The sequence below is a fragment of the Ambystoma mexicanum genome, chromosome 8, assembly GCF_040938575.1.
Source record: "Ambystoma mexicanum isolate Mex_15411 chromosome 8, UKY_AmexF1_1, whole genome shotgun sequence".
Taxonomy (NCBI): domain Eukaryota; kingdom Metazoa; phylum Chordata; class Amphibia; order Caudata; family Ambystomatidae; genus Ambystoma; species Ambystoma mexicanum.
In genome coordinates, this window is record NC_090929.1 from 904,577,543 (window position 1) to 904,602,891 (window position 25,349).

The window sequence follows — 25,349 nt, forward strand, 5'->3', positions numbered from 1 at the left end:
GTCCTTGGATTTGTTTCCCTGTCTATTACTGGAGGTGTGGCTTTGGCGCGATCTACATGCAAGGAGCTTAAAAACTCCACTGAACGCGGAACAGGACAAGTGGCGGAAAGCGGTCTGCCCAGTCCACGTGAGTCCGTGGAGCGGAACGGCCCCCCTTCCTTGTCCCCTCCCCCCTGCAGTAAGAACACCAGGACACCGCGAAATCGCGGATGGGAAAGGACGCACACACAAGCAGCCATTGCAAGGAAGGTGATACTGTACTTCCTTGGGAGCCCAAACAGAGGTAAGGGACTGCAATTTAACTGTGTTGGGTGGCCCAGCTATACTGTAGAAACAGTTCCAAATCACAGTAAGCAGTTTGAATCTATCTAAGATAGCAGAGATTGTGGGGATAATCCCTTTGATCCTCTGTAGCGTATAACATTGATATGCGAGGCAAAAATAAGGTACACCCTGAGGAGTGAAGGAGTGCCGCCGCTGGGTGCAGCAACTTCAGCACCACAACAAGGACCTGTTAGATCTGAAAAGGATTTGGACAAAATATCTGCTTTCTTTCCCACGAAATAACGGGAAAACTATCTACAGGCCACTCAGAAAGGGGGGGGGGTCAACTGACAGCACGTCAGCAGCTGAAATTAACAGGGATTCTGCAGACTATGATATTTCAGATCAAGTTTTATCACAAGTGGAACAGGAGACAAACCTATCCATTTTTGAAGCATGTGAGAGCCTGGAACAGGAAGTACAGTCAATTGAAAGTCTGAGGGACCGTCTAAGTGCCACTCCTTGCCTCTTCCGGACCCTAACAAACTCAGTGGAAGTGATTCCGGACACCTTTGTATCAGACACGTGTAACTGTACTGAGATACCGGCAACATTGGAACCTATGCCGCAACTGCCCAAGGGCAACAACTCGACATTCAATGACTCTTCCGAAATGGGTGAAAGCTCACTTACAGCACTTCATTTAGTGCTGCAATCCTTCATACTCCTCTATGATACAGTATGAAGTAAGAATGAATTGAGGGCTTCGGGTAGAAATAAGGCACTCCTTCAGAGTGGAGTCAAGCAACAAGAGTGCACCAGTAAGACCCCAACGGAGGCCTTAGCCTACAATGCACCTACTATAATCAACAATGAAATGCCACTCCACCGATGCAGAAATAGCAGAACGATTTGCTGACTTCTATGAAGAGCTCTATGTGCCTCCCAATGGCACAACAGACCGCTCCATGCTGGATAACACCGTTCTCCCAACACTCACCACGTAACAAACCAATGCGCTAGACAGCAAAATAACAGAAGAAGAGATCTCCACAGCCATCGCCCAACTTCAGGCAGGCAAGACCCCAGGTCCCAATGGCTTCCCAATTGACATCTGGAAAAAATTAAGCCATCTGGACATATCCAGCCACCTACTCAACCTGTTTGAACACTCCCTAGCAGAGGGTGAGCTCCCGCCAGACCTCCGCAAAGCCACAATAATAGTGACTCCAAAAAAGGCAAACCCCCAGATGAGTGCAGCTCCTATAGGCCCATATCACTAATCAATAGCGAAGCAAAAATACTGGCCAAATTACTAGCAAACAGACTCCAAACGGTCATCACGACACTGATCCATCCGGACCAGTGCGGCTTTATGCCTCAAAGATCAACAAGAATGAATATCCGCAGGCTGTATTTGGCACTGGAGAGAGCGCCCGCCTTACAGCAATCAGTGGCGCTGCTAGCCATAGATTTCGAAAAAGCCTTTGATTCAGTGTATTGGGAGGCTCTATGGGCAATCATGAGAAAGATGAACTTCGGTGAACCCTTCATAAAATGGTTCCAGCTTCTCTACCACAACCCGCTGGCAGAGGTGAGAGTGAATAGGTGGCCCTCATGCATCTTTCCACTGGGAAAAGGCACCAGGCAGGGATGTCCCCTCTCTGTGATGCTGTTCGCATTAATAATTGAGCCACTGGCAGTCATTCTGTGTGACACGCCCACATGGACAGGTTTCCGATGGAACTCAGACTGGGAGGACAGAATATCCCTTTACGCGGATGACCTCCTGATATACCTAGGGGACCCGGCAATTTCAGGCCCCATAGTTACTGACATTTTAATAAAATATGGAGCCTTTAGCGGCCTCAGGGTGAACTGGCCCAAATCCATGCTCTTCCCAGTGAAGGGAGTAGACTGTATATACCACCACTTGGCTCCCCATACCAAATCGAGCTCACACAGTTCCGTTATCTAGGCATCATAATCGCCAACACACTCGATACCTACGTCTCCCAAAAGCTACACCCATTAGTCAAGAAATATGCCCAAGATGTGGTCCACTGGGAAGCACTACCACTCACACTGTTAGGTAGAGCAGCGCTTTTCAAGATGCTGGCTCTACCCCGGTTCTTATATGTCCTCCAAAATGCCCCTCTCCACATCCCCACAGAGGAATTCCGCAAAATAGATAAAACGACACGTAAACTGCTATGGGGAGGGAAACACCATCCTGAGAGCTCGATAATGGCACAGACAGCCCAAATATGGAAAGAAGCACACAAACATATCAGTTAGCATGACGGAATCACCCCAGTCCAGCCCATCTGGAACAACGCTCACCTCACAGGCCTCAGTAAACTCCCCAAATGGCCTAACTGGGCAGTAGCCGGTATACAAACCCTACAGCAAATATGCGTGTACAACCAACGCATACCGTTTGCCGAGATCTCTACCACACTCGGTCTTCCAGCCACCGAGTGCTACCACTATGGACAGCTGCAACATGCACTCTCCGAACAAAGGGATCGGCTGGCAGACATGCCGGAATGCACACCAATAGAAAGAAATATAGTTGTAGACAGTGTGAAAAATAAAATCACATCCACCATGTATAACGCCATAATCTCATTCGCCACGACAGAATTAGCGAGTTTGAAGTTGAAATGGGAAAGAGATGTAGGCCCGATACTACCCGAGGAATGGATCTCGACCCTTATGTATCCTAGGGACATTGCAATTTCGGCCAGAATCAGGCTCATACAACTGAAGATACTTCACAGAATATACTACCCCCGGCTGGCACTGTACAAGTGGGGCAAAGAGACCTATCCCAAATGCTTACGCTGTAAACAAGAAGAAGGAACCTTCTAACACATCCTATGGCAATGCACACGAATACAGCGCTTTTGGCGGCAATGCAGTGAAAGACTCTCGAGGGCCATGGGCCGCCCAATACCAGCCAACCCCGAACTCCTCCTCCTGGGGATTGAGGAAGAAGGGGAAATGTCTCGCTTTGAGAAGCTGCTACTCTCAACATCCACAGGCATTGCCAAAAGGAACATCGCACAACTGTGGGGATCAGAAACAACCCCTCACTTTGACCAATGGACCACAGATGTAGATGCTATCATCCTAATGGAACGCCAAATATACCAAGCACGTGGCTTTCCGGGCAAGGCGGATAAAATATGGGGAAAATGGGAACAAACATCATAGGTATGCAGAGAATGAGCTAAACGAGCTCCAGTGTACAACTCTGCCATCACTCCAAAACGCAACACGACCACCTGTCAACGCCCGGTTGTGAAAATCAAGAACGTGGCGAAGTTGACTTTACAGACGTATAATCCTTCCTTGTGTGTGTATATGTATATATATATATATATATATATATACGCATGCAGTAACTGTTCATGATGCTCTCCCATACGTATGCACAGTTATTTTTATTTTTGTTTGTTTGTATATTGAATGTTTTGTATGTATGGACAAAAATCAATAAAAATGTTATTAAAAAAAAACAATGAAATGCCAGCAATGCAAATTCAGAGGTCTCAGACGGAGGTATAACAGGGTGAGGTATTCGTGGTAGAGAACTCTATTAGCAAAGAATCAAGCTTGAATCCACAAAGGAAAAGAAAAACTAAAAATATGACACCAGAACAAAAATCAGTTGAGAAATGGTCAAGGAAATTCTTGCAGAAACTCGGTGCTGCTGCAAGAAAAGCAGTGCAATCCAAGATTTACTCTCTACAGCAGAGGGAGAATCTGCCGGTGAAAGGAGATGGCCAGTCAATAAACGTGACATTGAATACTGTTGGAAATAGTGCACCAGGGCGCTAAGATCTATCCAGCATACCCTCCCCTCAGACTTGTACTATGTCCCAAAATTAAGGAGGAGGAAAATAATGTCAAAGATGGTGGCGGTTGGGGCGTCAGATCTAAAGTCAAATGATGAGGTGGTGGGATTGCATAGGGTCAATTTGGGAGATTGTATGGCTGGAGTGGACCAATTAGGTAATTCCAAGTAAAAGATGGATGCAGCCAGCCAAAAGGGGAATCAAGCACGCAAGCAGGGTGAGCAAAGCGCGCATAGGCAGCAAGATGGGTGGTCAGCAGCCCGCTCCAAAGGGGCAGAGGCTTTGAATAATTATTTCTGTAAGGAAGGCATGGTATCAACAGTAAGACAAACACTAGTGACCAGAGTTCACGGGTGTTGGTTGAACTTCAAAAAGGGTTTGCAAATGCCTATCTAATCCTAAATCTAAAGATGGGAGCAAGCTATGACCATCAAATAATAATAACGCACTCCTAGTGGTGTCTTAACAAAATAAAATGGCCTAAACTAATAAACCTTTTGCCAATCCTTTTTTTTTTAAAATTAAAACAATTTTATTAGTTTCTTCAAACAAACAATACAAACCAAACATGCAGTGCATATATCAACAGTCCAATTGTACATCGCTTAAATCTGATCACTGCTTCCCTTATCACACCCCCCATTCCGAGCCTATTACTTCCCTCATTTCGCTTCTGCATCTTGTGGTGGGGTCTCCCCTTCCATGGGTTCTGCCGGGTCTTGTATTGATCCAAACAACTCCGCTATTAATAATTTCCAGGCCATCAGGTTCTCTGTCTCCTCCCCCCCCCCCAGCGCTATTTGCTTCCTGCCAAACCGTGGTTTCTGCTTCCGCCCATTTCTGCAAGTCTTTCCGCCACACTTTACTCGGGGTCTGTGGCATGTCTTCCACCCCATAGCAATTCTCCTCTTTGCAAGCACATATGCCAGATCCTTCAGTTTACTCACATGCTTGAGTTTCTGCCATCTAGGGAACCCCCCCGCCACCCAACAAACAGGCCCACACTGAGTCCACCATAATCTTGACCCTTTTCTCCGCTAGCTTTTGTGCCACTTTGCTCCAGAAGCGCTCAATAACCGGGCATGACCAAAACATATGCACCATACCCGCCTTCTCCTCATCACATTTAGGGCATGCTCGCCGTCCTGTATTTTCAAACCTAGATATCCTCTGGGGTGTCATATACGCCCTATGCGTAATATACAGTTGTATCTGCTTTAATCTCGCATTCCTCGACACCTTCTTATGGTACCCCTGAACTCGTTCCCACATCCCGTCCTCCATCGGGGCTCCTACTTCCGCTTCCCAGTCTTGTCTCAATTGTGTTACCTCCTTCCCGACCTTGGACATCATCATCTCGTATATTCTAGATATCTCATGTCCCCCCTCCGCTATATCGAATCTATGGTAGCATCTGGTTCTTCCCCCAATACATCTTCGGGCCATGTTCTCTTAATTCTCTGCACCATTCTGTGATACGTAATATACTGGCCCGTGTGTAACCCAGTTTCCCCACCCAGCACCTCAAAGTCTATGATAGATCCCTCTCGCCAGATATCTCCCATTGTTGCTAACCCAGCCGGTTCCCAGTGGTTTCTGATCATCATCCTTAGCTGCTTGTCTCCCCCTGTAAGTGCAACTAGTGGTACCTGCAGGGAACATGGGGATGGGTACTCCATCATATGGCATGCTCTGCGCCACATCTTCCATCCAAGTATCATCATCTTGGGACGCCCTTCCATTTCTGTGTTGGGCACCCACATCATCTCTTTCAAGTAAAATGGGGCACAATCTTGTCCAAACAACCTGGATCGGGAGGTCACTTCATCTGAGAGCCATTTGGCAACATACTGCAGTTGGCTCGCTACATAATAGACCTCATAATTAGGCAGTTTTATCCCCCGTTTCTCATAAAAGTTCTGTAACTTCCATAGTGCCACTCTGTTTCGCTTGCCATGCCACAGAAAATCCCTGCACATACTGTTCAGTTTAATAAAGAACTTCTTGGGTATCAAGTGTGGTATATTCCCAAAGTAGTGCAGGAGCCTAGGTAGGACCACCATCTTTAGCATTGCCCCATGTCCCATCATTGCTAGGGGCAACTTCACCCAGAATCTCATGCAATTTTCAATTTTTTTAATGGCTACATCCGTATTGTGCCTATGCGCCTCTTCCGCTGTGTGGTATACATCTATCCCTAAATAACGAAATGTACTAACCGCCCATGGTATCTGTAACACCGGTAGCTGTTCCATTAGAATCCCCTTCTATCCACCTAACAGGAACATGCTAGATTTCTGAGGGTTCACCGCTATACCAGACAACCCCGCATATCTCTCCATCACTTCTAAAATATACTGGAGATTTTCCTCCGGGTGCCGCAAGTACAGCAGCATATCATCCACATATAGGGAAATCAGATGCCGTTCCCCTCCGACCACAATGCCTATGATGTCATATTGTTGTCTTCAATATATTGCTAGGGGTTCCAGAGCCAATATGTAAAGCATCAGAGACCATGGACATCCTTGTCTGGTGCCTCTGTGAAGCTGCCATCTTTCCGATATCACTGCTCCCGTTTTAACTCTTGCCAGCGGGTCACTATATAGCATTTTCGCCCACCGTATATATCCAGGCCCTATCCCATAGCCCGCCAACAGCCATGGCCACCTGACCGAGTCGAAGGCTTTTATTGCATCCAGAGATACAATTGCCATTTCACCCTCGTTGTCGCCCCCAAACTCAATGACCCGTTGGAGTCGTCTATGATTGTTGGATATATACCTATTCGGGACATAACCTGTCTGATCAGGGTGTATTAGTTTAACAATAACCCTCTTCAGTCTATTTGCTAACACAGCCGTCAATATCTTGCTATCTTGATTTAACATCGATAGAGGTCTATAGGAACCGCAGATATGCCCAGGCTTGTTAGATTTGGGAAGCGGTATTATAATCGCTTCTCTATGTGCCTCTGGCAATCTTCCCAGCTCAAACGCTTCATTCAACATTTATAACAGTGGGGGAAGAACCTCCTCTTTATATACTTTATAAAATTCACTTGGGAGTCCATCAGTCCCAGGGGTCTTACTAGTGGGCAACTGTCTCGCCACCTCTTCCAGCTCCTCCAATGTAATTGATGCATCCAATTCCTTTCTTTCCTCTGCGCTTATCTTTGGCAGTCCAATATCCTCCAATGTTTCTGTTATCGTCGCGTGACTACTCTCCCCATCATCTCCATATAGTTGCCTATAATAGTCTGCAAACTCCTGATTAACTCCCTCCTGGGTGTCAGCTACACTACCATTTTCCCTCGTTATTGCTCTGATTGAGGGTCTAGGGGTTTCGCGCTTATATAACCACGCCAAAAGCCTTCCTGGTTTATCCCCTCCCGCGTGCTGTCTCTCTATATATTTTTTGTAGTTGAGGTTACACAGTCTTTCCCAGTGATCCGCGCATTTCTGCTGCAGCCCGAGTATCAATTCCATTTCTTCCTTAGTAGTGCTCCCTCCTCTCAATGCCTTTTCCAGTTCCCCTTCTGTCTCCCATAGGTCAGCCAGGATCCCACTTTGCAGACCTTTAGATTTTGCTATGGCTACCCCTCTCATCACAACCTTAAAGACTTCCCACAGTGTGCTCGCCGAGTCCACACTGCCAGTATTCGCCTCAAAATAGGTTATAATCTCTTCCCTCATATCCTCTCTAAAAAAGGGGTCTCGGAGGCGCCATGTCGGAATCCTTGCTCTCAGGGGGGCAGTATTGCCATCCGACGATCAAGGGCGAGTGGTCCGAAAGGACTCTTGCTTTATATTCTACTTGTGTAATTTCTATTGTTACCTCTGGTGGAGCAAAGAAATAGTACAGCCTCGTATGTAACTGCTGCGGGGCGGAATAATGCGAGTACTGCCTTTCCTGAGGGTGTCTCATCCTCCACACATCTCCCAAACAAAAGTCATCCAACAATGTCTGTGGCGCTTTAGCAGATGGGGCGGGTCTATCCATCTTCCCGTCGGATCTATCTAACCTAGGGTTAAGTACACAGTTAAAGTCCCCTCCCCAGATCACTGCGCTCCCCATGCACATGCTAAGATTAGTGCATAGCTTCCTGAAGTATGCCGCTGTATTCTGATTCGGGGCATACGTATTTACAATGCTTATCTCCCCATTTTCCACCAACCCCCTCAGCATAACCATCCTCCCATCCTTCTCAGCTACCTCTTGCAACCGCTGGAAAGGGACATGCGGCGCCACTCAGATAAGCACTCCCCTGGCATAGGCAGAAAATGATGAGCCCACCACCATTCCCTTCCCTTTCTTAGCAATCGTCTCCATCTTATCCCGTGTCAGGTGGGTCTCCTGCAGCAGAGAAATGTCTATCTTTTGCCTACGCAGATACAACATGACCTTGTTCCTCTTTAAATAACTATTGAGCCCCCTAACATTCCAGGTAATTACCTTAAGGTCCCCCATGGCCTATTAGAGTTCCACCCCGCCCCCCACCTGTACAGTCCAGATCTAAGTTCCATCTCAGTTTATATAGGCTTGTTTCCCAGTTTAAACTCCCCTCAACTAAAAACACACCAAACTCCCCAACCTTCCTCCCTCCTACCTCCCTTCCTTCCCCCAACATCATGCCCCCAACTCTTGCCCAGCTCCATCCCAGGATCTCAGGCACCCCCGCATCTAGCTCTTTCTGCCAATAGCCTGTACTCGCAGCTCAGCAGGGTGAGGTCGCCCTAGTGGCTATCCTACTACTACTATTACTACTACCCGGGGGGGCGGGGGTAGGGTGTCTTCGTCCCGCCGCTCCAATCCAATTCAATTTAACCATGCATTGCTACTCAATTTACTTATGTACTCGGCATTCTATATTCCAGTCCATTAGGTCCAACAAAATCAAGGATATCACAGTCTAGTATCAGCATTATCCTTCCGCACCCCACCATCATTATCTCTATCATAGTCTCTACTGGGGTGCCCCGCTTTGTGTCAATTCAATATACATATAATCCCCATCACTTATCGTGCTCCTCCTGGGCCTGGTCCGCATCTCGTTCCGGGCAGCCCTATAGGTCCAGTCATGTCGCTGCTTCCTTTGGGGTGTCAAAAAAGAACATTCTGCTTTTGTGCAACACTTAAAATTTCTCGGGGTACAAACGCATGTATATGATTCCGGCCGTGCGTAGCCTCCTCTTGACTGCCACATAGCTGTGCCGTTGCCTCTGGACTAACATTGTGTAGTCAGGATACGCCGGGATGGTGGATGAAGGTCTTTCGATCGTTCACCCTTTACGAAAGTACTCCCGGATCTTCTTGCGATCTTTATAGTTCAGTATCTTTGCAATTATCGCACGGGGAAGGGCCCCAGGCTTCGGCTTCCTCATGAGGGCTCTATGTGCGCTCTCCACTGTAAATCCTTGCGAGAGTTTGTCGGCCCCTATTTCTTGCAGGATCATGTTCTCCCCATAGTCTGTAGGGTCCTGGCCTTCTTCTCCCTCCGGCAGGCCGACCATGCGGATCTTATTCCTTCTCACCCTCCCTTCAGCTTCCTCCACACGGTTCTCCAGGTTAGCCACCTGTTGCTTTAGTATGTGGACCTCCTTTGTATTATTGGTGCTGGTGTCTGTGTTGGTTTTCACTGCACTCTCCAGGCTACTCGTTCTATGTGCCAGCGCCCTGACATTTTGTCGCAGCAGGGTGACATCTATGCCCACAGCGTCTATTTTAGCCTCCAAGGAAGTTCACAGGTCTGCCATTGCTATTCCCCATGAGTCCCACAACTCCGTTATAGCCGTTAGTATCTGGTGGTTTCCAGTCGCTGATGTACTTTCCACTAGTGCGGTCGCGCCACTGTGCGTCGATGCCGCTGGAGAATGCTGTGTCCTGGCAAATGACTCCATCGTGGTTGCTTGCCTTTGCTTTTGGCTCCCCTCCCCGTCATCCTGCGATCTTAATAATGTGTCTTAGGTTACTTTGTCCGTGGTGTGGCAATTCTACTTTGCTGACTTGCTGTGCCACCTGTGAGTCACTCCAAGCCAGGCGGCTCCATGGGTCAAGTTATATTTCAGATGGGTTGCATCCTCCCAGGTATCTGATACCCCCTGTGTCGGGGCACAACTTGCTTCCAGTTATTTCACCACTGCGGCAACCCGTGGCTTTGGCTTTCATCCACTAGGGCATAGAATTTACCATCCCTTACAGCGAGGGTTTGTCTTCGGTGTCCGGGTCCCACCCAACAGGCACCTTTATTCAGTGTGTGTCACCGTCCAGCAGCTGCTTAGGATGTTTCCCCCGGGTGCTATCTCATTTGTGGAGTGCAGCGCAGTGGTCTTGCGTGACCTCCTTCAGTGCATGCGCCTCATTTACCACTAGTTACTCCCAAGGCCAGCGCTTCCACTCAGACTTCCATCTCCAAGGAAATCAACAAGGTACTCCCTTTCAAATGGCTGGACACAACGGGGCAATGATCTCCTCTGTTATGCTGTCAGGAGTGCAGGGCTCACAATGCATTTATTTTTATTGTTAATGTGCACCCTAGATATGCCGCGCCCCTCGCTCCCATGTTTTCATTGCCCTTCGTTCCTGAGGGCTACAGTTTCCTTACCCCAGCCTGGTTGCAGCGTTGGCATCATTGTTTCCCTTTCTGTCACTTCCCCTCGCCGGCTTCAGGTAATTAACAGCAAAAGGTCTGCTTCAATACGTTATTTTCTTCTCGGAATTTCGCACATACTTAATTTCACAGGTGATTCACTATTAACCTCAGCTGTGCTCATTTCCCTTTTTACAAACTTCGTATAATTTTCATGTGTCCAGTTTCTCGGGTGATTCACGGTTCACCCCGGTACCCCCTCAGCCATGCACAGATCCGTTTTAACACAATGTTTAGTCTCCCTCCATCAGGTTCAGACCGATGCAATTCACTTCAACACAAACTTGCTTTATCCCAAATGCTTTCAATTGATCTTCTTTGTTCGGGCTCCGACCAACTTTCTCTATTTTGTCATCAATTAACACAAACTTGCTTGGCAGCGTCAACAGCGAAGACTTTCGATTGTGCACAGGAATTTACTTGACCCGTCGCAGGACCACTTCTCTATTTAAAAACTCAAATTGATGAGCTGAAGGACAAAGGAAAAACCGCCATGCTACTCCTCCTTGACCTGTCAGCCGCCTTTGACTTGGTGTATCATGAAGTGTTATGCAATCATATGGCCTTGGCGGCTCACTTCTCAATGGACGCAATAGCCTGGGTCCAATCCTTCTTAAATAACAGGACTATGAGTCTTCTCACAGTCAGCATCAGCAGACCCTATCCAAACTACATGTGGTGTACCACAAGGATCATGTGTATTGCCTACCATGTACATTATATTTACAAAGACTCTGTTTGACAAATTGGACTGTCTGGGTATCACCTACACTAACTATGCAGATGACACCCAGATCCTCATACCCCTCTCGGGCGACTACCTGAGGGACACAGCTTTTGTAAATAAAATATACTTACTCATTCAGGCATGGATGGTAGCCCATGGCCTCTGTCTGAATGACGAAAAAAGAGAGCTTCTGATTCTTGGAACAGCTGCTAATATAAAAAAATTGAATACCATTTACGCCTCCTTCAATATAGACGGAAATGCTATTAAAGTAGTGAAAGAAGTAAAAACATTAGGGTTTTACCTCGACTCCACAGTCGAGGTAAACTAAACCTTAACTAACGAAGTCAATTCTATTGCATCAGCAACAGCCTACACATGCAAGTTAATTAGGGCATGCAGGCCTTTCCTATCTAAGTCTAGTTGCATCATCCTTGCTAACGCCTTAATACTCTCGAAATTGGATTACTGTAATGCCCTATACCTAGGTGCCAACAAGTATATCCTGGACAAAATCCAAATCCTTCAGAACAATGCTTTGAGAACCGCTCTGAATATTCCTAACAGAGAACATGTATCAGCGTTCAGGAGAGAACATCATTGGCTGAAGATAAACGATAGAATCCTGCTTATAACAGCCTCCCTTACCTTCAAGTGCCTTAACAAAGCGGCACCGCTCTACCTAACCGAGAGAATAGTTGGAAAAACCTCCACCCGTCCATCTAGATCTGCCAATTCTTTTTGCCTCAACATACCCAGATTTAAACTAAAAAAATCTGGCGGCAGTAGCTTCCCAGTTAAAGCCGCACAGATCTGGAATACACTGCCTCTTCCACTCAGAGTGGACCAATCCTTCCTCCGCTTTAGACGCAATACCTTGGACTGGCTGCGCTCCAATGACATTTGATTTTGCTGTACCTACTACCACTGTATATATCATGTGACTGAATATGTCTCATCTCTTTTACAATCTTTGCTCTTTTTTGTATAATTCTGTAATCTTGCCTGTATATAATTATTGCCAATATGATGTACCTTGTAACCTAAGCTTAAAATATTCTTGTATTCGTTGCGCCCAGCTACCTCCGGGATCGGTGCGCATTACAAATAAAATAAACAGACAAACAACCAACAAAGACCGGTTTGGTATCAAACTCCCCGACTCACTGGCTGTGCTATTTTCACTGGCACTGCTTTGTTGTAGGAGCCAAGCACAGTACCACGGCGGCAATCGATTCTCCCCACCTTGGTTATCGACCCGTATACTTCTGACATACAATGCAGGATTCTTCAGCCTTATTTCCTGGTCTTATGCTTTCTATTCTCGAGGGTCTATGAAAGTAACGGTTCCTTGTTGAAAAGGTCAAGGGCACTTCCCTCCTTGTGATCCCCTTCTGCTTTGCTGTGTTTTTCCTCGTGTTAAACTGCCATCTTGGAACTGCTACTTCCTTGTGTGTTTTGCCTTGCTCAGAGTGTGCTCTCATGCTCCACCTTTTATCTGTCTGGAAGTGTAATGGAAGTCAGGTGTGTGTGTGATGGCCAGTAATTGCCTGACCATTGTATTGGGACATGTCAGGTATGTCTGTGAGAAAGTGTTTGTGTTGTGAAGGGGGCGAATGGGGGTTGAGTTCCTAAGTATCCTACCTGGTAGGATGAGGCAAAGTTGTTACGTGGAAGGGGATACCACGTCTCACCTTCTGGTGTCCCACTCACCGAAGACCACTCATCCAGGTGATCCTCCCGCACTGGTCCACACCCAGGAACTGGATCCAAAAGCGATGGCCCTGTCCTGGCCACCTGGATGACAGATGCCCGGGGACTAGTGGGTGAGACAGCTTCAGGTTTCTCACATTTCCCAATGTCCCACATTGACGCAACCAGAATAAAAAAAAAAGACAACTTAATTCTGATGTTTGATGTCGGTCTTTGAGCAAGAATGGAACATATCCCTGAACCGACAAAGACTGCTGGCCCTGATGTCAACCATCCAGGAGCTCAAAGCAATCTCTTCAGCAGATTTAAAGTTTGTCCATATATTTGATGAAGCCTACCTGGAGAAATGTGCAGTCCACTTTCACTCTAAAATGATAGAGAATGTAGTGCTTAAAAAAACGGAGGAATTCTTATTGAAATGTTTTGAGTGCTGTCATGTGTGCCAAGGAGAATGTGCACCCAAAAATCAACAGAGGCCCAATCTTACAGTGAGATGTTACTTCAATAGAGACCAAAGGATGTATGTGCCATTTGAATCAGGAAATCTGAATTGGGGCTGGCTTGCTACTGCGCTCCCGGCCTCAGCAGGAAGGAGACCCGGTTTCTAGGGACGTGATCCAACTCCTAAACTGGAACTCACGGGGGTCACAACTGATTTATGAGCAAGGATAAGAGAGAGGTTTGGGACAATTATGATTTCATACTCCAAGAGACATGGCTAAGGTCAACCCGTATATGGAATGGGTACTCCATCCACTCCACACTGGCAAGTTGAGTATAAGGGGGAGGCCTATGGGCGGTCTTCTCACAGCAGTAAAAATCAGAAAAACGATGTCACATCAAGAAAATATCAACAAGCTCTGAGGTGATCTTGGCAGTAATGATCAGTGATACTAGTATCACTCTAAGCAATTGGCTACTTTAATGATTAATATTTACTTCAACCCTTTGCCAATGGAAGTGGATGATGTCATATATCACATTGACAGGGTGCTAACACGTTGGTGTGTAGACTATCCTGAGGGAGTTGCGGTTTTGGCTGGGGATTTCAACTGTAAGTGTGTGATAATTTTTGATCTAGATGAGATTTAATTTAGCTCTCCGTTCACACACTTATCAGCGAAGTAGAACTGCATTCAGATCTGGTTGAAATTTCTATTGAGATGGACTTTTGTGTCGACCAGTGAGCTCTTGGGAGGACTTTTACCAGAGGTTCCGACATGGGCAAATGCCTTTGCATCTTCTACAATTGATTTTTTCTTAAATAACTTCAGGGTGGAAGAGGTGGTTAAATTTGACATAATAAAAAATGAGTCTGTGATCACTCAATGCTGCAGCTGAGCCTGAGCCCTTTAGTACCTAAGATCATTGAAGCGCTCACAGCGGGGTGTGGGGGGCTCGGTTGTGGTGTCGAGTCAAGGCAATAGGCTGGCCCCATTCAATTCCAATCAAGAGAAAGTCAATGCTGACTTAGATAAGTGGTGGTCTAATTTAACTGAAGAAAATAAAATCTTATACTCACTTGCCAAGGTATTCCCATAAGTATTATCAAAACTAAGAAAACATAAGAATGTCAAAGCCCTGGCCCAATCAAGGGTGATCCTCTCAGGGAAACATCTCAGGTTTGATAAAGATATTCAATTGCGGAAATGTCAAATGAGGAAGGAATTTGAGAATCTAGTCAAAAGTGCTTCTAAAAGTTTGGAGGAGAAAGAAAGGGAGAAAAGGGTGCTAACACAGCAATATACACATTGGTGTAAACAACATCAACATGGCAAATACATAGCAAATAAATCAAGATATATTGGGCAACATTGTTATACAGGATACCTGTGCTATATGGTGGACTCTGAATAACAAAGGTACTAATCAGATACACTACCAGTCTGCTGGAGTTTCAGTGGAAGTATGGGTGGACTGTTTTTCTGATCAATGTGGACTCAATCATAGTGAGGGAAGGATTTGAGGTGTTATGAAAGCCCTGCAGGTTCCCCTTCCTCTACTCCATGTTATTTGACCGACTTGACATTGATGTTATCATTGGTAAATTAAATAATTCTAGAGCATCGGGACCAGATGGAGTGACACCAGGCATTACCAAAAGTAACCCAACATTGTGGTAGACATTTTGCATTTGTTGTTCACTCACATTGTCAGGCATGCTAGATATCCTTTCTCCTGGAAGTCCTCAACTCTTGTACCGATTTTTAAGAGAGGTGATAGGGAGAATCCCCTGTGCTATAGGCCAATATCTCTGATCGATACAACATCGAAGATCTTTGTTCCACTTCTTTTTTGGAAATTGAACAAATGCGCTGAGGAAGCCAGCATCTTGAGTCCGCCAACAGGTTTTAGGAAGGGCTCTGGCACCATAGTTAGTGGGATAGTCTTGACGGCATGTTTGTCCGACATTGGACCAACCCCCTATGGATGGATCACTCTGAGGCTTTAGTTGTTCTTTCTGTGGCCTTTGACAATGTTAACATCTCTGAGCTTTGGGTTAATTGGGGGATAGATCCAGGATTATTATCCCTGATCCAATTACTCTACTCTGAGAGTTTAACCCAAGTCAGATTAAATATGCTGGGCAAATAGTCAAGGAAACTTTTTTCGAACAAAGGTATAGGCCAAGGATGTGTGTTAGCCCCCACTTTATTTAACTTATATTTTGCTGATCTATGGCTGAAAAGTAGAGAGTGGTGGGGGGGGGGGAATGTGTCCAAATGGCCCAATCTGGAAGTAAGGTGTATTGCTTATACAGATGACTTGGTGTTCATAGATTATACACAGAAGGGTCTACAGTGGCAGTAACTAGGGTTAGAGTATCTGAAAGTAAATCACCTGCAGATTAACCATGAGAAATCATATGTTCTATGTTATAAAGCGCAGGAAAATTAAGAGCTTTGTGTGGAAAGTAGATGAAACACCAATTCAGAGAGTGGAAACTATTTGCTACCTTGGCCTGCCTGTATCAGTTAAACATCAGGAACACCTTACAGCGTGCATAGAAGAACACAACTTTCTCCTGTATCTCACTGCTGATGGCTATACAAACCAAACTGTGTGCGTTCTCCTTGGGTACCGTTCATTGAGTTTTATAAAGCCAAAGTGACACCAATCATTCTGTATCCCTGTGATTTATGGAACATTAGGGGCAGGACATTCTTTGATGTTATTGAGTCTAAGATTCTGAAGCTAGCATAGGGCCTTTCAGTCTCAGTACCAGTCAATCAGACTGGAACTGGGGCGGACATCCTGGTGGGCACAATACACCAGAAGGACCCTTTCTCTGATGGACAACTTGGAAAAGGCAGGAAAATCTGTGCTGGGCTCTGTATAAGGGCATTAATATCTACAGACTCTAATTCCTATTTAAAGAAATTTAGGAGTCGGTGCAATAGGATGAGGGAGACTGTGGACCAGAGGGGTACAGAAGTATGGGGAGTGATAAAGAGGAGGATTGAGTGTTGGGATAGAGCCATGGACCTACAAGACTCGGGCAGACTGAGGCTCTATAAGGGTAAGGAGTCCTTTTTCATGCCCATTTCTAAGCCAAAGTCTTATTTGGCTCAGTTTCCATAAGCAAAACTTAGACATTGGTATTTGAGGTTCAGGCTCCAATGTCTTCCCACTCTTGAGTTCTTGGGAGCAATGCTTGCCATACCGATTGAGATGAGAAGATGTAGAAGGTGCAGTGTGGGTCAAGTGGTAAATTTATTCCATCTTGTGATGTACTGGCCGTTCTTTGCAGAATTGAGAATTAACGTTTTTGAGAGATTTGTCCATTCAACTTCACAAATTATATCTAAGGATTTGTGGAGTAGGGTCATGACTAGTCCGCAGCCATCACTTATCTTGGCTCTAGTTAGAATGTTAATACATATTGAACAAGGTATCGGAACAAAGTGTTAGGGATTTGGCAGATATACATGAATTGTAAAGTACTTTGGGGACTGGCTACTTTAGTGAAGATGAGGGTGGGCTTTCTGGGTGACATTTGGTTTGTACTGTTTTTATTTTTATGATATATGTATTTTACGAGAAATGTCAATGTATACATGTATTATTTGTACAGAGAACACAATAAAGAAAATAACAGACGTGTGTATTATCCAGGTACAAGGCTGCAATAAAAGCAATTTGAGAGGGTTTCATGGCTACATCATGAGTTCTTGACAGTCTGCCTCAGCACCTACTAATTTTTCTGACATGATGACCTGCCAACCATGAATTCTCCCTGTTGTGCGATTACCCTCGGTGGTGTAGGTGAAAGCAACCTCAGCCGGGTGAAACTCTGCATCTTGCACACTTAACATGTGACCGGCTCTGGCTCAGCTCTATGGGCCTTCAGGAGTAGATGTCTGCTGTGAAAATACTTCTGTGATAAAATTATAATTCTAAATGGTACTACTTTTACCAATGTCCATAGGAGGAAACACAGACCCAGATATGCCTGGCATGAATGATTCTTCCTGTCTGTTAGGAAATCTCATAGTCAGCCACACATGGTGATAGCCACTTTCAAATTTGTGACCTGCAAGCGACACATATTTCTGCAGCAGGTTCTTAAGCCTATTGATCTTTCACTGCAGAATGTATTGTGCTGGCTTATCTGGATATCAACACCGCTGCAAAGGACTCAATTTCCCCTTGTTGAACTCACCTGACCAAGCCTCACCACGTCCCATTCTCCACCTTTCTGCAGACTTTGAATATTACCCTGTTTTCTCATGAAAATCACCACAAAGCATTTGGAATCTATCATATTCTTCACAAAGATCCCTGGGGTTTTATGGTTATCAAAGGAGACTTGGGCAGATTTGTGCTGTGAGACAAATTTGCATGCCAACCCGAATCCCACTTGGAAATCTCTGATAGTCTGCTGACAAACTTTTTTCTTTTTTTTTAAAAAAAGGCTTAGTGCTATTTTAAAACAGGAGCCCATGCTATTTTAAAACAGGAATATATTAAAACACTTAACACACAATTCCTGATGTCTCCTAGAAAGCAAGACTTTGGAAATGGGTTCCGTTTTATTATTGATTTATATCGGGCCACCAGCAATTAATCCTGTAAACCATATTGTATAATAGTTAACAGTGACCATAATCTTTCTTCAAAATCATTGTCTTTAAACACAGAAGAGAACATGGCGACTCCCATCACAAGAAGCTTGACGGAAAACACAACAAACACACCTTGCCTTCTCAACTACCGAGTCAGAAATGGTGTGGGACACCCTTGGAAGAGATGAGGAGAATGCCAGTGTGTGGTACCAGGCTCCCTCGCCTGAAACCCTCATCCAGTCACACAGTTGCTGTCAGAGTAAGTCTTTGCTACATTTGTAGAAATCACTAAATGTATTGCCATATGTTATTTACATTTTTTTTGTTAAAGGCGATCTTTTTTCTTTTTCTTTTCCTCATCCCTGCAAGTCCTTTTTACAAAGTCATAGCCTTTCCATTTTCTATTGCTATGGCTTTGCTGCTCTTTCAGCAGAATGTGGTGTTTTATAGGTTTGGCACATCTGTTGTCACATGTTTAATGGAAGCATTGCAAGCACGAACAAGAACATAGTTTGCCCTCACCATCCATCCTGCGACTGAGCAGACATCGGACATATGGAGGAAACTGAGGAAGAGTATTATTTTCGTGCTGAGGACAAAACGTGCAAGCAGAGCGCTCAGTGCAGACATCCTTAGGTCCACACTGACACCTACTTGCAGCTCTGACAAGCTCGCACATAAGCAATTATGCAGCGGTGTCTACTTTTGGTTCTCAATGGTACTGCCCATTGGATCAAGTATGTAGTTCTTGTGTGCGAATATTGCTGGGCACAAATATATAGAGGCAGTTAGCTGATGTTTTCTTTGCTTAAGTATTATTGTGATTAGTAGTTTCAAAGGGGTTTGGAGTTTGTCGGGACAACCGGTCCCCTGCGCACCATTTCTTAGTGCTTGTGGTTTAGCCTGCAACCTAGCACATGGCTTGTCTGGAAACCAACTCCAAAGGTTCCTGCGTGATTTGATGCTTGGGAGGGTGACAAGACCTTGTTTGATGTGGGCGCTGGCAGGATTAGTAATCCATAATTGCAATTATTTGCTAATTCTGACAAACTAGTGAATATCCAGTCTTGAGTTGTGATACAATCTAGTGATAGTCCAGTCTTGAGTTAGGTTGCATAGTGCTTAATTAGTGTTCAGATACAACATGATTCATGTGGCATCTTGTGCCAGGAAACGAGCGAAACACAAAGCCTCTCTATTAAGAGGTCAATCGAGCCTGTGTGCACCATCGTTCATCCTTCCGATTAACGGGGACCTGTTTTTCGGCTCTTTCCAGCACCCCCCAGGGTCTATTTCGTCGAGTGTTCTTCTTGGAAGCTTCCAGAAGTTCTTCAGGCCTAAAGCGCGTGGATCATGTCGGATGAGAAGGATGACGACGCTTCCCTTTTCAAACTTTGCAACGACTGCGGTTTGCGGAATGTGTACCTGGACGACAAACATTCCCATTGTCTGTGCTGCCTGCACCCGACGCGTAAGGAAGAAGATTGTGTGATTTGCCGTGGCTTCACAAAGCGCACAATGAAGGATCGACACCAACGGTTGGAGTCGTGACTGCAGGCCAAGGCCTCTGCCCTGGGTGGTACCCAGGGGCATGCCGCTCCCGGATCCGGCAAACCTGAGCAGGCTTCTAAGTCCTTTGAGGGCAACCCACCCGTGGGGGCCCCAGCACAAGACCAGGCACTGCGTGTCCGCTTCCATCGGGGTTGCCGCTGCTGTGGGTCCCGTGACGGTCAGGGCGTGATCGTCATCCCCATCTGCATCGATCTCCAGTCACCACTGGTTCTTCGTCCAAGAGGAAGTCAGCTACCGCGGGGAAGCTGAGAGAGAATCCGGAGAAGGCCACACAGGAGAAGGCCAAGCAGGGTACGGTGTCCGGCCTACCCGTGACAGAAAAGGCCAAAGTAGACAAGGGGTCCAACCTGGCCCCGAAGGAGAAGGCCAAGCAAGACAAGGGATCTGGCCTTTCATGAAGGCCCAGGTGCACCAGACAAAATAGTCACCCTCCATCGAGTTGGTGGTGACGTCACTCTCGAAGGCCGTAGGGGCAGACCCGGTCCAGGGTACTTCGACGACAGCCAGGGTGTCTCTTCCTCCCAGGAGGGAGACTTCAAGAAAGCCAGTTGAGAAAAAGATGCCGGACGTCAGCCTATGACCGACCCCTCAGGACCCGTAGAAAGGGGAGGGGGTGGGGAAGGCCTCCAAGGAACTGACATTTCTTCGGCCGATGACGATGCAATCCTTTTCTTTCACACCGTCCTGGGGGACGATGGCGACAAAGGGGAACATCGGGGAATCACCCCACGATGGGGGTGACAGCAACGACAAAGGAGTTACCGTCTATGGAGACGATGACGAAAGGCATCGAGATGACGAGGGCCCTGGGCCCAGCACGCCTACCCCCCAGGTACTGCCGAAAGATCTTTCCCGGGCCATCCTTTTCACCCTCCACACGCTGGTGTCGGAGATACAGAGGAGGATACCGACGGCCCTTCCGCACGTTCCACCCGTGGCGCCACTTCTGGCAACCCTGTTGACACCGGGGGAACCACCGGCCAAGAAGAGGAGGAGGCACCTCACGCCTCCATGCCACCCATCACCCCCTGTCCCCCAAGGGAGACAGAGTCGGACACAGCGACAACGGGCAAGGATGACGACGTCAGGATGGGGGACCTCCGGTCGCAGCCGCCCAGGGCCTCTCTGCCGGACGAAGTAGGATCCTTCCATGCAATGATCACCTGAGCATCGGAGCTTTTCCAGCTCACACCGGAGGAAAAGAAGAAGGAAGGCTTCTAAAATCCACGCAGGGAAGTGAAGAAGAAGACCATCCTTTCGGTCCCACTCCTGGACGATGTTTGGGATGAAGGGCTGGCTCTGGTGAAGAACCCCTCAACAGCCCCAGTGAAGAGAGACTGGCTAGAGAAAAAGTACAGGGTGCTGGACTATGCACCCAAGTGCTTATGGTCTCAACAGTTGCCGGACTCTGTGGTCTCGCCGGCCGCCAGAAAGAAATCGTAGAGTTCGGCGTCTCCCCCCCCCCCTTCCAGACAACGAGGGGATGAAATTGGATTCTATGGGTAGAAAGGTTATCTACTCTGTGGGACGACTGTCTAGGCTGCCAACGCCCTCACGATCGTGGCCAGATACGTCCGGAAACTGTGGTTTAAATTGGCGTTGCTACTGGACTGCCTCCCCAATGACAAGTGGGTAGAGGCTTTGGAGATACTTCAAGAAGGCGAGGTGGCGTCGGACTACGCCATCACGGTGGTCCTGGACCTTGCGGACATGGGTTTCTGCCAGATGGGAAACGGCATCTGCCTTCACCGTCGTGGCTGGCTCAAGGCCACCAACTTTAGAGAGGAGGTCCAGACAAGGGTTTTGGACATGCCCTTTGACGGGGACAACCTGTTTAGGAAGGCTGCGTATTAATCCCTCCAGTCCATCAAGATGGGCACGGTGCCGGCACGTACCCTAGGCACTCTAAAACAACGAAAGCTGTCCTTTTGTTCCTTAGGAAGGAAGTCTATCCGGTCTTCGAAGGGTTTCGGTGGGGGCTCCAAGGCCTGCAGGGGCGGACCCCATCATCGTCAGGGACAGCAAGGTGGCCCGTCGACCTCCAAGCAAGATTGAACCGGCTACGACGTCGGGCCCCCACCCGTGTACCCCAGTGGGAGTCTGGCTGGCAAACTTCGTTGGCATGTGGGAGACAGATGGGTGCTGGACGCTCTCGCCCATGTACACACCTTGTTGTTTCAATGGAAGTGTCTGCGAATACCACCGTTGGCCGCCCGGAAAACCACATCCCTCAACTGCTGCTGGAGGTTCGGGCCATGTTAAGAAAAGGGGCGATAGAGCTGGTTCCATGGCGACTCTGGGGTACTTTCTCGTAAGAAAGGCCCATTCTCGACATACGACGGCTTAACAATTCTATAAAGTCCCAGATGTTCAGGATGGTCACGCTGCAGCACGTGCTCGGCCAGCTGGAGGCGGGGACTTTCTGTTGTCGTTGGATCTAGAGGACGCGTATTTCCACATCCCCATACACAAAGGACACCGCAAGTTTCTGCGCTTCGTCCTTCAATGAAAGCATTATCAGTTCAAGGCTCTTCCTTTTGGACTGAAGGCAGCGCCCAGAGCCTTCACCAAGTGCTTGGCGCCGGCCCATCTACGACTGCCAGGGATCCACGCTTACCGTTACCTGGAGGACTGGCTCCTCCGGGCCAGTTCAAAGGACATCGCCATCGACCACACGGTACGGACCGTCCGCCTGATGACGGAACTGGAGTTCTCTGTGAATTATGAAAAAAGTCCTGCTTCACTCCATCGCAGGACACGCTGTTCCTGGTATCCATATGCAACACGGTGTCATGACTGGCGTCACCGTCGGAGGAAAGCTTTATCGGCCATCTTGGCCAAAGTGCAACGGCTGTTGGCACTGAAGATTGCCACGAACCATCAAATCTCTACTCGGCATGATGTCTTGCATTTACATGATTCGGCTCTGCAGGCTGCGGATGCGCCCGCTGCAGGAGTTCCCCGACGCTCGTTGGGTCCAGGTGTCCGGAAGCTTCCAGGACAGGATCACGTTCGGTGAGGAGATCTGCCACGCAAAAAGATGGTGGGCCGTGCGCTTCAATATCATCGGAGGCACGGATTTCCAGAGCCCCCGTACCAGGCGGTCACAACGGATGCTTCCCTGGAAGGATGGGGAGCCCACACCAAACATCTTACCGGCAGAGGCCTGTGGCTGCTAGAGGAGAATGCGCTGCACATCAACGTTCTGGAGCTGCGGGCGGTGTTTTGGGCCCTCAAGTCGTTTCTGCCGTCCCTCAAGGGCAAAGTGGTGAGGGTCTTCACAGACAATACCACCACAATGTTTTACATCCAGAAGCAGGGGGGAACATGATCCCCAGCACTCTCCAAAGAGGCACAGGACTTGTGGCACTGGGTTGTCACCCAGGGGATGTTCCTCATTCCGTTTCATCTGGCGGGAGTAAAGAACACCATCGCCGACTCTCTCAGCAGGGAGCTGCGCTCCTGCCACGAGTGAGAGCTTCGGTGGGACCAAGTGGACAACCTTCTCCTCAAATGGGGCAGTCCCCAGATCGATCTGTTTGCGATGGCCACAAACACAAAGTGCCAGAGGTTTGCCAGCAGGTTCCCCCAGCAGGGGAGCATGGGGGACGCATTCTCGTTCCCTTGGGAAGGCCTGTTTCTGTATGCGTTCCCTCAGTTGCCATTACGAATCATCAATCAACTCAGACGGTACCGGTGCAGGATGATCCACGTCACACCAGCGTTGCCAAGGCAGATCTGGTACCTGGACTTTGTCAGCATTTCAGCGTCGCCTCCAGTCAAGCTGCCAGTGGTCGCGGATCTTCTCGCCAGGGAAGGAGGCGCAATTCTGCACCACAACCTGGGGTCTCTGACCCTGAAGGTCTGGCTCCTGCAGTGTTAGAGTTCGGGGGCTACAATCCTCCGGCGGACTGCAAGGAGATACTCGCCAAGGCCAGGGTGCCATCTACTTTAAAATGCTATGGACACAAATGGAAGCGCTTGGCAATTTGGTGCAGTGCGCAGATCATCAACCCTCTGAGGGTCACTGCCCTTCAAGTACTTCCATATTTACTATCATTGACTAAGTCGTGGCTGGCTCATTCCCCCATCAAGGTTCATCTGGCCGCTATCTCCCGCTACACCAGATCTCTGGGACGGTATTCAATGTGGTCACACCGTCTACTTAAGGAATTCATCAAGGGACTGTTGCGCTCGTTCCTGCCGGGGAAGTCTTTGGCCCCGGCGTGGGAACTCAATGTGGTGCTGACTAGGCTAATGGGGGCTCCATTCGAACCTATGCATTCAACCCCGCTCAAGTTTCTGTCGTGGAAGACAGCTTTCCTAGTGGCCATCACCACTGCACGAGTGGGTGAGATTCAGGCCCTGTCATGTAGTCTGCATTACTTGAATTTTAACGAGACAAGGGTAGTGCTGCGGATGCACCCCTCGTTCATGCCCAAGGTTTCGTCGGAATTTCATCTCAACGAGCCCTTGGTGTTACCTTAGTTTTTTCCGACGCCTTCATCGCCGGATGAAAGGGCTTTGCACTCGCTGGATGTGGCTAGAGCACTGAAGTTTTATGTGGCCCGCACGAAGAGTTTCCGGAAAACTTCTCAACTTTTTTTTAACTTTGGTCCTGTGAACCATGGGAAGGCCCTGTCCAAGGCTTCCATTTCCAGGTGGCTCTCCGGCTGTATCACTCACTGTCACTGGTTCGCAAACCGCTTTCTGGCCGTTCGAGTCCCATTCTACCAGAGCAGTCGCTGCTACTATGCCGTTCCTGCCTAATGTGCCCCTGCTGGACATTTGCAGGGCTGCTATGTGAAGGTTGACACACACCTTCACGAAATTCTACTGCGTCGACAGGGATTCCAGGGAGGAGTCCAGAGTCGGCCAAGCAGTGCTACGCAACCTGTTCACTTGAAGGAGAGCCTGGTGAGGAGGTAAGAGATTACTTCTGTTGAGTCTTGCCACCTCCTGTGGTTGTGCATGTGTGTACTGCTTTGTATTCTTTATTCATGAGCATATGAATTCATGCTAGACTGCATGCTGGTGAAGGTACAAGTTACTTACCTGTAACTGTTGTTCTCTGGATTCACATGCAAACCCTCCCTCCTGCCCCTCTGCAGCTCTTCTATTGGTTCTACTGCCACTTTACGTGCTACCAAATCTGAAGATAGCTGCCAGAGGAGGGGCTTAGGTAGAGGGCAGTCATTGGCTGGGGGCAGTATGACCCAGAGCTGAATGATTGGTTCATAGGAGGAAGACAGTTTAGAAACGAAACTGAAACAGTTTTTTCTTTTACTGAGGATTCCCAGCCTGACAACGGGGAATATTCATGAGCATGTGAATCCATGCCAGACCCAGGCTGGAGAACAATTGTTAAGAGGTAAGTAACTTGTTCCTATTCAGGCGTGGATGGCCATGCACCGTGTTCCTGAATGATGAAAAGACCGAAATCCTTCTGGTTGGATCTCTGGCAGTGCTAAAAAACCTAGACCAGCTTTTCACTG

At 47.6% G+C, this 25,349-nt stretch overlaps 1 protein-coding gene across 6 annotated transcripts in view; it reads left to right on the forward strand.

The window, feature by feature from the left end:
• The window catches only part of PARG (poly(ADP-ribose) glycohydrolase), a 2,316,516-nt gene that overhangs the window by 484,208 nt on the left and 1,806,959 nt on the right, over positions 1-25,349 (forward strand). For all 6 annotated transcript variants that reach the window (XM_069610801.1, XM_069610798.1, XM_069610799.1 and 3 more), the window contains one exon: positions 18,358-18,541. In XM_069610801.1, coding sequence (XP_069466902.1) covers positions 18,358-18,541 — 184 coding nt within the window. The remainder of the gene's footprint in view (positions 1-18,357; positions 18,542-25,349) is intronic.